We start from the raw sequence: 13,005 nt of genomic DNA, 5'->3' as shown, positions 1-13,005 counted from the left end.
TTGCTGCTATGAACTTTTAAACTCAGGAAAACTTCTGAATAAATGTGATAAGGGATAAGGTAATCCTGGTCTCAGAATTCATTCCTTCTTTGAAAGAAATCACATAATTTTTCAGCCTCACTGGTAACTTTTCTTTTTTTTTTACAATAAATTATTATTTAAAATTCATCTTTACTTTTTAAAATCTCCCCCTGCTCCTATTGAGCCTTCGCTTTATATTTTTATATTTTAAATTTGACTGGACAGATAATTTCCTTTGCACGATATATTTTTCTTGGCTTACATAGAATGAAGAAAAGTAAATAAAACAAACTAGTACGAGAGGTGCTCAGTCAGTAATACACAATCCAGACACTGAGCATGACAAGTAATAGAAAAAATGTTATTTCATGTAATTAAAAAAAACACTTTGGGAGCCCTAGAAGGTAATAAAAATTGTTTGCACAATGCATTTCAGACTGCATTATAATATCACAAACCCTTATAAGCATGACACTTTTAAGTGTCAACATAGTCTAACCATGTGTCAGGTTGTTATTTTATTTGAATGCATGAAGATAAAGTGGTATCCTTGAAAAGCAAATGAACCTCTGTTTGAGCTGCAGTATCACTCTTTACATTCCCAAAGTCATGTGCTTGAATATTTGTTGATTATATCCAAGTAATTCCCCCCCTTAAAGATAATGAAAGTGTAAATATGAATGAGAAGCTTGGCTATTCTAAGAGTGCATGTATGTATAGTATTAAATTTAAAGTATTGCTTATGACTAGATGATCATTGTAGGTCCCTTCCAACTGAAATATTCTATTCTATTCTATTCTATTCTATTCTATTCTATTCTAGTGAAACTGTAAGCTTTCTATGTCTTTGATGCTTTCTCCTTGTGTTCTGCATTTATCACCTGCAAGGTGCCATCTGTATTTAGTGGATAAAGCTTTTCAGTTCTCCTGGGGATCCCCCACAAAGCTTCAAATATGACCTCTTCCAGAGTCCATTGCAGTGTATTTGCATCACGTTTATTATTTAATTGGATTACTCTTGTACCACAGAGCTCTGTTAGTAGACAAGGACACAAGCTATGTGAAAAGCCAGACAAATGTAGAGAGACTACACAATACCCATCTCAAAAGAACATGTAGTCTTTAATATGAGATAGAACAGAGCTAGGCACCGGGGAGCGTAAGAAGTAGTAAGAGGTGTGACAGCTGGAGAAGCAGTGGTGTTAGCCCAGACTAGCTTTGCTAGGACCCAGTGGCCAAGCTTTCTTGCCATTCAATAGTCCAGCTCTCATATCCCCTAATTATGGCAGTGCCTTGAACATACTATAGTGCTTTCCTTATATGCATAGTAGATAGTGTTACAAGGCCAAATTATTTTTTGGTAGAACTTCACTCTTAGTGTTGAATATGAGGATGGAGGAACTGAATTTAAAGTTCTAGATATTTCCTACTGCTGACAGATGGTGTGCTTTCCTGAACTGTAGATTTTAATCGGGTGCTGGGCTTTTCACTGCCTGCTAAATACATTTAACATAATGTAACATTACACTGTTCTATTTGTTTGAAAGCGAAAAAACTTGGGTTTATGCTCTTGGTATTTCTTAATGTTAGGGAATGAAATTCAGATGCTCACCAGATTTCAAGCATTATTTGAAACACATACTATGTGCTTAAATTAAAGATTTAAAGTCTTCCCTTTCTGTCCATGAATCTTGTTCATCTTGAGCTACTATAGCCTCTGATGCCTAGGAAAGGGCAATATGTTATTTTGTTATCTTAGACCTATAATTGTAAAATGTAACCTTATCCCCTAATTAAAAAAGCAACCAACATGGCATTCTGGCATTTAAAGCCTAAATCTTTAATATTAACTGTGCTTAAGGAAACAGCATTTTGCCAACCACTATAGAAGTATTTACATCTGATTTACTTTATATTTGATTGAAAGTTTAAGTAAATCCCCAAATATTTTGGTATAGTAGTTCTGAGATGTGGAAAATAAAATCCCATGTGGCATTTAGCAGGATTTCTTAAGAGTTACAACTGAAGTAGACATTTAATTGACAGCAGATCTTTTTATTGTTATTTGTTCTTGTTATTTATGTATCCATAAATAATCAAAATGATGCATTCTCAATTAGTTGTTTTGGTTTGGCTCAATAAAGGACATTTCCCCTGTGCTCCCTCTTGGATTTAGTCTTTCACATGCAGCACTGAGACTGTTTATGGCTGAGGTACTGGATCACATTCCTTTCAAAGCTACCGAATCTGCTACAGCCTTTTTGCAAAGGGGTCACTACAAATCTGCTGTGCTGTTTTTTATTCCATAATTTTGCACTGGGCAAACATAACAAGAAACTGAACCTGATGCTTGCTTACTTTCTGCCTGCCACACCAGTCTCTTCATTCACTCAGTTAATTGACAGACAGCAAATGCTTACCTGTGTGGACTTGTTCTTGCCTGATGTGCATTAGTAAGGATAAGGCAATGGCCATTGGCTTCACAATACAAAGTCAGTGTCAGGACTGGCTTTTAAAGCATTCCTGCCATTCCACATTGAGTCTTCTTCATCCTCAAAAGACACACCAGCTCCTAGGGATTGTTGCTGGTGTAGGTGTTTTTTAAGACTGTGGCGAGACAAATCCAAGGCTTGATCTACCTTAAAAAAGAAATTTGTGAATAATGTAAGCATTTCACCTGTAGGAATGCATGCCATCAGTCTAGAGTGGAGTTTTAGTGTATGCAGAAATTGATGGATTTGTTCCCTGTATCTAATGCTTCATTGCTTTTTAAATTATTATTATTGTACTGGGAATTGCTTTCTTTGCCCCTTTTTTTCCTCATTCACTTAATTTTGTCCATAACAGGATTTGAGTTCAGACAACTAGTTTTAGCTGAGAAGGACAACAGCAGAGGAAATATATGTTTTGGAAAAACAATAAGGGTTATTGCTGTTGATGGAAGAGGAGAAGGTTTGGGGGGGCTGCTTTATTTTACAACCTAATCACTGTTTAGTATCTGTTGCAATGCAACATATGCAGTATGTTATCATACTGATACTACTATTACCACTTTTCTGTGTGGTAATTTTTAGCCAGATGATTTCTCCTGGTGGAACTGCTTCATGAAACTATAAAAAACACTTTTTCTTCAATACATATGGGTCACGTTTATGCAGTTTACTTCTTTTAGCTGTGAATTCTGAGAGCAAACAGGATTCCTTTTATCTGTATAAAATGTATATATGTGTGTGTGTCTCTCTGCAAGCCAAATTGCCAGACAAGAAATGCCCATTTTTGGGTTAAAATTTTGTGGAATATTTAATGACTAGCTTCCAAAATACAGTTAGGAAAACTGATCAGTTAAATGTCAGACATTTCTGCTGGCAGGCTAGAGACAGTCATCTGTATTGCTTTGGTATTGATGCTGGAAATACATTATTCATCTCATGTCATCCATTGCTGGCAATTACAATTTTGGTTGCAATTATTTTTACCTTGTATTTGACCAGTTGTGCTTATGATCTGCTGGTGAATGCCATTCAGATTGTTTATACTTCTGCTGATATGCTGGATTCAGCCATTTCAAAGGTCTCAAAATAGTCACAACTCTGAGTACTATCCTTACCATATGGTTCACATTATATATGGTGTAGTTCTACTAAGTTAAATTGTATCAAAAAAGTGCATCTCTTGAATAAGACTCCAAGTATAGCCATGGGAAATCTTATTTGGTCATAGTATTTGTCCTGAGTTGCTGTCCAGTTTTACCTCATCAAGAAAAAAAAATTTAAAATATTATAGCAAACAGAATGCATGAGACTCTTGCCCTTTCTTTATATATAACTGAACACTGTCTTCAGAAAGATAAGTTTTCCATAGAGAAAATTTGTTTGTTTTGGTTACCAACTTTCTCTTCAGACTTTGTGTGTTTCATAGTCTTTATGTTTTGAGAAGACAGAAGATAACATTTTGGGGAAGTAATGTTGCAAGACTGTGGACTGGCATGATGAGTTTTGTACATCTCTAGGTGAAATGCAGTTCTTTCATCAGCCATGGATGGATGCAGCATTTTTTTGCCTCAATGGCTTCTTGCAATTTAGAATTAAGAAGTAAGTTCAGAAGGTTGAGATCTTTTTGTTCTAAAATTTTGAGATATGTGGTAACCAGGAATAGTATTTTTTTGTTAAAGCTGTGGAGGTTTTTTTACCTGAATAAATCAGTTTTAATTGCAAAATAAAAACTTTAGTTCACTTCTTGATTCTGGCCTTTTATGTGGCATGTTTAGAGTAGGTTTATTTATCTCTTCCATTGATTTTTAAAAATACTGTGTGGGGTTCTTTTTAATCCATTGAATTCCAGTGAAAAACTGAAATTCAGTGAAGTTTTGGTTTGGTTTTAAGCTATTTGTATGTGATACGGTCCATATATGTCTAACCTTTAAACTTTTATATTTTCATTCTCATTCTTACTTCATACATGTATCATTTTAAGGAATGACACTGGGTAGATTCTACAGTCCTGTAATTTGTGTAGGACAATACATGTACAGTTGGCATTTATCTTGCTTCTAAAACTGACTTAATTTGGTTTGAGCGGGTATCAATAGTCACAGTGATAAACTGACAGCTTGTCTTTACCTCTGTGGAGGGACACTGTGATGGGTTGGTGTTGGCTGGCTGTCAGATGCCCACCCAGATGCTTTCTCATTCCCCCTCCTGAACAGGACAAGGGGGCAAAATAAGATTAAAAAGTTCATGGATTGAGATCAAGACAGAGAGGTTGCTCACCAATTACCATCACAGGCAAAACAGACTCAAGAAAACTAATTTAATTTACTGCTAATTAAAAATAGAGTAGGATAGTGAGAAACAAAAAAAAACCAACAACACCTTCCCTCAGCCCCTCCCTTCCCAGGTCCAACTTCACTCTTTTGTTCCCAAATCCTCTACATCCTCCTCCCTGAGTGGCGCAGGGGGATGAGGAATGGGGGTTGTGGTCAGTCCATCACATATTGTCTCTGCTGCTCCTTCCTCCTCACGCTCTTCCCCTGCGCCAGTGTGGGTCCCTCCCACGGGCTGCAGTCCTTCATTAACTGCTCCAGCGTGGGTCCCTTCCATGGGGTGCAGTCCTTCAGGCACACACTGCTCCAGAGTGGGTCCCCCGCGGGTTCATAAGTCCTGCCAGAAAACCTGCTCCAGTGTGGGCTTCGGTCTCCATGGGTCCACAGGTCCTGCCGGAAGCCTGTTCCAGCACAGGCTTCCTATGGGGTCACAGCCTCCTCTGGGCATCCACCTGCTCTGGCATATGGTCCTCCATGGTCTGCAGGTGGATATCTCCTCTACCATGGACCTCCATGGGCTGCAGGGGAATCTCTGCTCTGGCGCCTAGGGCACCTCCTCCCTCTCCTTCTTCACTGACCTAGGTGTCTGCAGGGTTGTTGCTCTCACATATTCTCACTCCTCTCTCCAGCTGCAATTGAGCAATTTGGATAGGTTTTTTTTTCCCTTCTTAAATCTGTTATCCCAGAGGTGCTACCACTGTCACTGATGGGCTTGGCCTTGGCCAGCAGTGGGTCTGTCTTGGAGCAGGCTGGCATTGTATCTATAAGACATGGGGACAGATTCTGGCATCTTCTCACAGAAGCCAGGCCCATAACCCCCCTGCTACTGAAACCTTGCCACACAAACCCAATACAATGACGGTGCACTTTGCCACAAGTAGGCTGTCATGTCACCTAAATGCAAAACATTCAAGCATAACCCTTAAAATAATATACTGAAATTCTATATATCTGTTAAGAAAGCAAAATCTCTAACGTGGAAAAGAATCTGAAGGCTTGAATGTGTCATGTTTTTTCACAACAGCTAATTCCTTTCATTGCAAAGATTTTGTCTGATTTTAGTGGTTCCCTCTAAGAATAAACTTAACATTTGGGAATTGTGCAAAATGAAAAGCTTCTGATTAGTTTCACTTTATACCCACTTCTGTTTCCTCATATCAGGTTGGACTGAGGCCTTTATACTGTTTTTACCTTTTTGTAGCCATCTCCTTTCCCACTGCTTCACTCAAGTCTAACAGTGAGAGCCAATAATAGGTAGCTGAGGTTGTTCTTACATGCTGCCTTCCTCCCCAGTTTCTCCTCCCCAGGAGTTCCTTCCTTCTCATGTTGCAAGAGAAATATCCTAATACATTAAACAACAACAACAACAACAACAAAATGTTTGGAGAGGTTTTTTCATATCCATTTAAAGAGACAATTATGCTGAATAGTCCTTTACCTTCAGTAACTTGGTGAGAAATAAAAATGTGCTTTTCCAGCTCTTTCAGCTTAAAACTGTAGATTTGTCTTTTGGTTCTTCTTCTAATAACTTTTCAAGAACACATGTTGTGCTGGTTTCACCTGGAATAAACTTAATTTTCTTCATAGTAGCTAGTATGGGACTATGTTTTGGATTTGTGCTGGAAACAGTGTTGATAACCCAGGGATGTTTTCGTTACTGCTGAGCAGTGCTCACACAGAGTCCAGGCCTTTTCTGCTTCTAACCCCACCCCACCAGTGAGCAGGCTGGGGGTGCACAAGAAATTGGGGGGGACACAGCTGGGACAGCTGACCCCAAATGACCAAAGTGATAACCTGTACCACATGACGTCATGCTCAGCAAGTAAAGCTGGGGGAAGAAGAAAGGGAGGGATGGTCAGAGTGATGGTGTTTGTCTTCCTACGTAACCGTTACGTGTGATGGAGACCTGGTTTCCTGGAGATGGCTGAACAGGTGCCTGCCAATGGGAAGTGGTGAATGAATTCCTTGTTTTGCTTTGCTTCTGTGCACGGCTTTTGCTTTACCTGTTGAACTGCCTGTATCTCAACCCACAAGTTTTCTCTCTTTTACCCTTCCAATTCTCTCCCCCATCCCACCGCAGGGGGAGTGGGCAACCAGCTACATGGTGCTTAGTTGCTGGCTGGGGTTAAATCATGACACTCCTTTTTGGCACCCAACATGGGGCTTGAAGTGGTCAAGACCACTTGAACCACAGGTTTGACTGGAATGTGCTAGATCGAATTTATAGCTGTTATTGCTGTTTAGCTATTAATTGGCAGGGTCCTGTATTTGCCATGGGGCTTGTTTCTGTTACTGTATATTGGAGTCTCGTGGTCATTAGTGGCTGCTTTTTGCTTTCTCTGCCTGCTGTGCTGCTGTACTAGACAGGCTGGAACTCCAGTGTGAACTCGAGTCAAAGGGACTGTGATGAGTGGATGTGTCCATGTGGGAGCAGAACACTCCAAAGCATCTGTGGCCGTGGTTATGTCTGTGCCGCAGCAGGTATACCTTGGAAGGGATTGTGGCCCAGGGATAAGTCCACACTGGAGAAGGTACACCTCGAAGGATCTGTGGCTGTGGATAAGTCTGTGCTGCAGCAGGTATACCCCTGAAGAGGGTGTGTGGTGCTTAGTTGCCAGCTGGGGTTAAACCATGACAGATGTCTTAGGATCAGCTTTGTGCTTGGGTGGGGCATTATGAAGGAGATTAATGACTGAGGGGTTTTTTGCCAATAAGTATAACACCTGCAGAAAAGCATTTTCTTCAAACCCCTTGTCCTAAGACATTCTTAACTGCATATGAATGTTTCACACAGTGATTTTACTTAGACCTACACAGCTGAATTCATTATTCATAAACATATTTCTTGGCAGTTGTCATATGAATAAATTGGGCTTGTATTACTTTTTTCCTTTAAGCATTTCCTTTTGTTATGTACAAGTGCTAGAAAGATTTCATTTTCTTCCATAATAATGCTTAAGACTTATGTAGTGCTTCACATTATTTAAAAATGCATTATGCTTTTCTTTTTCAGCTTCCTTTAAAACAGCTTTCTTTCCACTTTTACTCCTGTTATGCTTGTCTGTAGTGATAATGCACACCTTTATTCTAGTCAGGATTAAGAAAGTAATGAGAGTTTTATTGTCTTTGGTCTTCTGATTGTTTAAGCACCAATTTACTCAGAATTACATATTGACTTTTCCAGCCAAATTTCTTGCTTGCAAGAGAATTTTCTCTTCTTTTTCCCTTACTGTGAGGAAGTGGTTAAGGCCCCTGATAATCAGTGCACACTGATGTAATTCTGGTTTTGCCTTGGTTACTGTTTTGGGGGAAGTGCACTTGCAGGCTGAGGAGAGATAAATCATCCATCTGTAAAGCACTGACTGTATTGTGTGTTAGTCTGCTTGTAAGTTGAGATAAGGTGTGATAGGATTTTGTTTTCTGTGCACAGCATGATTCTCAGTTCTTTTCTGCCTTCTTGAGCAGAGGAAAACTATAGTAACAGAAGTTGCTGTGTTCAGGCCACTAAAGTAATAGCATCCTTAACAGAAGTTACATCATTAACACAGCTATGATTGCAGGGTCATGAGGGTGCTCAACAGCTTAGGTCTTTACACCTTTATTGAACTTCTGGAAGGACTGAGTGACTGAATCAAGTATTTTTGACTTCCAGTTCAAGTACCACTTAGCTATTCTCCCTAAATATTGAAATGGCTTCTTCATGATATGCAGAGTAGAGATAGCAAATCATATTTAGCTTTTAGGATTAAGTTATGAAAGCCTACTATTCAAGTTAAATGTTTTCAGTAATCTAGCAACTATATTAAACCATTTCTGTGTGGTTTTGACTCTTTAGTAGACAATCCATTTCTCTTTTCTTAATTAGGTCTTTACTACTGTGCTGACTCACTCAAAATGTCCATAGAAGAATAATGGAAGCCCCTGAATACCTTGATTTGGATGAAATAGATTTTAGTGATGATATATCGGTAAGTACAAATCTTATTTTATTTGTTCAAGTTGAGACAATCTTGGATATCTCAATCCTGATATAACAAACAACACTATTTTTAGAAGCCACACTCCTTTTTACCTCATATATAGGAACGTTTAAATAGGTTGAATCTAAAATAAAATAAGGTGTTTTTGTAAGGGAAATCTCTGATAAGCTTGGAAGGAAAACTTGATTCCTCTCCTTCAGGTAGTAAAAATGACTTGCAAATCAAATTAATAAACATGTTTTATTTCTCGTTCTTTATCTACTTTCTTGTTTTGAATGAGTTATATGCACTCTAATGTTAGCGTTAGAAACCACAATAGAAGTTTACCTTTTTTTAAATTGAATGTATTTCAGTTGTAAAAAAACTCCTGCCTCTCTCACCTCTGAATTGCTCCTTTTTCATGTAAGTTGTTACTCTGCTCTTTCCACCAGTAGCCATCTCCAAATACAGCAAGATTTTATCAATAGGTGTGGTATAGCTACCTGTGACATGGTAGAGTACAGAAAGAGGCAGAAGGACTTCCAGGGCTTCATAGACAGCACTGATCCTTAGTGTCACAACTAAACCAACTGCAGCTGTAATTGAAAGGAAAAGTACTGTTCATCTACATTGTTAGTTGTTCTTATAGGAAGCACTGATACAGTATATTCTATTACTCATAATAATACTCCTACTGCTAGTGTTTCTGGTTTTTGTGTAAGAGGTTTGCTAATATGTTGAATGCCTGATTAACAATGGACTTGAATACATAAATTAAATCTGCTATAAGAAAGTTTATTAATTCAATTTGCAGGTCAAAGAAAGTGTGCCACCATCTCCTTCCATGTTTTTTCATAATTTTATAGTTTTATTTCTTTTTTTTAACAAAGGGCCTGGTTTTCCCTTTAGCGTTCAGGACTCTTGATTCATTTTAAAACATTCCAGATGCTTTATTCGCAGACAGATTCCTTTTGGAGAGGGTTGTTTTTTTTTTTTACCTACTGTAATGTTGAATTTTTATTAAAGAGGAATATGGCAAATGCCCAGGATATTACAAAAGAATGAGCCAATCTTGAGCAAATACCTTATTCTGGGCAACATTCTTTTTATTACTGTTATATACTAGATCATGTCCTGGTATCTGTTTCTATACGCAGTTTTGTAAAACTGTAAAACATAATAGATGTAACCTCTCCATGTCTCTCCCATTGTGGCTGTTGCTGCATACTGGTGGGTTAGGTTACTCACTTTTCCGCTGAACAGCTCAGGCTGCCTGTTTTAATAGGCTGTTCTTTCATTGGGTACTGAACCTTGGATAAAAAACCTGCACAAATTATAGAGGTAGCATTTTTACTCCCTGCTTTAGCAGGTAAGAGAACAAAGGATTTGTTGCCAGAATCCAGATTAACAAGAGAATTCATGGTTATTCTAGTGCTCTACTCATATCTCCCCATATACAATTTAGAGATACCTGACCTTCACATTTTATCATTAGCCTGCCATGGAAAGAGCAGCTGCACAGCATCAGCGCTAGCAATTTATATTGTTCCTGTTAGCCCTCTGGTTCTAATCCAGTGCAGAAAAGTACTGACTAAAAATAATGACAGCAAGAAGGCTGTTAAAATGATGTACTTACAAATGTACCTGAGTTAGAAAGCCACTGTGTATAGTCCGGACCCTTGTAGACCATTTCAGCCAAAATGACCAAAATGTAATAGACATAAAAAATAGACAGGAATTTGTTTTAAAAGGCAAATAGATATGCAAGTGGTTTTGGTTTCTTTTTTTTCTTTTTTTTCTTTTTTTTTTGTTTACGTTGCATTTAGACATAAGAAAATGTAACTGTGTATTTCTCCATTATCATAGACGCATAGAATCGTTTTGGTTGGAAAGGACCTTCAAAGGTCATCTAGTTCCAACCCCCCTTGGTTGCTCAAAGCCCCATTGTGGTGAGTTGACCTTGGCTGGCCACCAAGTGGGTCAAGATAAGGACGGAGAGATCACTCCACAATTACTATCACAGGCAAAAAAACTTGACTTGTGGATATTAATTTAATTTATTGCCAATCAAACAGCATAGGATAATGAGAAACAAGAAAAAAATCTAAAAACACCTGCCCACCACCCCTCCCTTCTTCCCAGGCTCAACTTCACTCCTGACTTCTCTATGTCTCTGTCCCGATAAACACAGGAGGGCAGGGGGAATGGTGGTTGCATTCAGTCCATCACATGTTGTCTCTGCTGCTCCTTACTCCTCACGCTTTTCCCCTGCTCCAGCATGGGGTCCCTCCCATGGGAGACAGTCCTCCATGAACTGCTCCAGCGTGGGTCCCCCATGGGGTCACAGGTCCTGCCAGAAAACCTGCTCCTGCATGGACTCCTCTCCACAGGCCACAGTTCCTGCCAGGAGCCTGCTCTAGCGTGGGCTCTCCACAGGCTGCAGATTCCTTCCGGGCACATCCACCTACTCCGGCATGAGGTCCTCCATGGGCTGTAGGGTGGATATCCGCTCTACCATGGTCTTCTCCACGGGCTGCAGGGGAATCTACTCCAATGCCTGGAGCACCTCCTCCCCCTCCTTCTTCACTGACCTTGGTGTCTACAAAGCTGTTTCTCTCACATTTTTTTTCACCCCTCTCTCGCAGCTGCTGTTGTGCGGTGTTTTTTACCCTTTCTTAAAGATGTTTTCTCAGAGGTGCTGCCAGCATCGCTGATGTGCTCAGATTTAACCAGCTGCAGGTCCATCTTGGAGCCAACTGGAACTGTCTCTGTCCCACATGGGGGCAGCCCCTGGTGTCTTCTCACAGAAGCCACCTCTGCAGCCCCCCACTGCTGGTTTGCCACATAAACCCAATACAGTCATCAATGATGGCCACCCACCATTTCTCTGGGCAACCAGTTCCAGTGTCTCACCACCCTCATTGTAAAAAACTTCGTCCTTATCGTCAATCTATATTGACCCTCTTTCAGTTGCCCCTTGTCCTGTCACTACAGGCCCTGGTAAACAGTTGTTCACTATTTTTCTTATAAGCCCCCTTCATATATTGAAAGGTCATGAGAAGGTCTCCCTGCAGCCTTCTCTTCTCCTGGGTGAACAAAGCCAACTCTCTCAGCATTTCTTCATAGCAGAGGTGTTCCAGCCCTCTGACCATTTTCATGACCCTGCTCTGGACCCACTCAACAGGTCTATGTCTTTCTTGTACTGGGCACCTCAGAGCTGGATGCAGTACTCCAGATGGGGTCTCCTGAGAGTGGAGACCAGGGGGAGAATCACCTCCCTCAGACTGCTGGCCACACTTCTTTTTGTGAAGCCCAGCATACGGTTGGCTTTCTGGGCTGCAAGTGCACGTTGCTAGCTTATGTCCAATTTTTCATTCACCAGTATCCCCAAGTTCTTCTCTGCAGGGCTGCTCTCAGTCCCCCAGTCTGTACTGATAATGGTGGTTGCCCTGACCTAGGTGCAGCACCTTGGCCTTGTTGAATTTCATAAGGTTTGCATGCACCCACTCCTCAGGCCTGTTAAGTAAGGTCCCCCTGGATGGCGTTCCTTCCCTCAAACAAATCAACTGCACTACCCAGCCTGGTGTCATGTGAAAACTTTCTGAGGATGCACTCTATCCCACTATGTCATTGATGAAGATATTAAATAGTATTGGTTCCAGTATGCACCCTTGAAGGATGCCAGTAGTTACTGATTTCCACTTGGAGATTGAGCTGTTGACTCTAACTCGTTGGACGTGGCCAATTCCTGATCCATCTAACCATCCATTCATCAAACCCATATCTCTCCAAATCAGAGGCAAGGATGTTGTGTAGGACTGTGCCAAAGGCCTTACAGAAGTTGAGGCAGATGACATCCACAGCTCTTGTCACTCCGTTGTAAAAGGCCACTAGATTAGTCAGGCACGATTTGCCGTTTGTGAAGCCATGTTGGCTGTCTCTGATCACCTCTCTGTCATCCATATGTTTCAACATAACTTCCAGGAGGATCTGTTCCACAGTCTTACTGGGCAGTGAGGTGAGGCTGACTGGTTGGTAGTTCCAGGGCCCTCCTTTTTACCCTTGTTAAAAATGGATGTGATATTCACATATCTCCAGTCACTGGAGATTTGACCTGACTGCCATGTCTTTTCAAATATGATTGAGAGTGGCTTAGCAACTACAACTACCAATTCCCTCAGGGCCCTGGAATGCAAATACAGT

At 40.3% G+C, this 13,005-nt stretch overlaps 1 protein-coding gene across 2 annotated transcripts in view; it reads left to right on the top strand.

Annotated features, from left to right (window-relative positions):
* SNCAIP (synuclein alpha interacting protein) overlaps positions 1-13,005 on the top strand; it is a 92,217-nt gene that overhangs the window by 28,738 nt on the left and 50,474 nt on the right. For both annotated transcript variants that reach the window (XM_075020305.1, XM_075020304.1), the window contains exon 2: positions 8,709-8,811. In XM_075020305.1, coding sequence (XP_074876406.1) covers positions 8,755-8,811 — 57 coding nt within the window. In that variant the 5' untranslated portion in view covers positions 8,709-8,754. The remainder of the gene's footprint in view (positions 1-8,708; positions 8,812-13,005) is intronic.

The sequence above is a fragment of the Buteo buteo genome, chromosome Z (assembly GCF_964188355.1).
Source record: "Buteo buteo chromosome Z, bButBut1.hap1.1, whole genome shotgun sequence".
In the NCBI taxonomy this organism is placed as follows: domain Eukaryota; kingdom Metazoa; phylum Chordata; class Aves; order Accipitriformes; family Accipitridae; genus Buteo; species Buteo buteo.
This window is presented reverse-complemented; position numbering and strand designations above follow the sequence as displayed.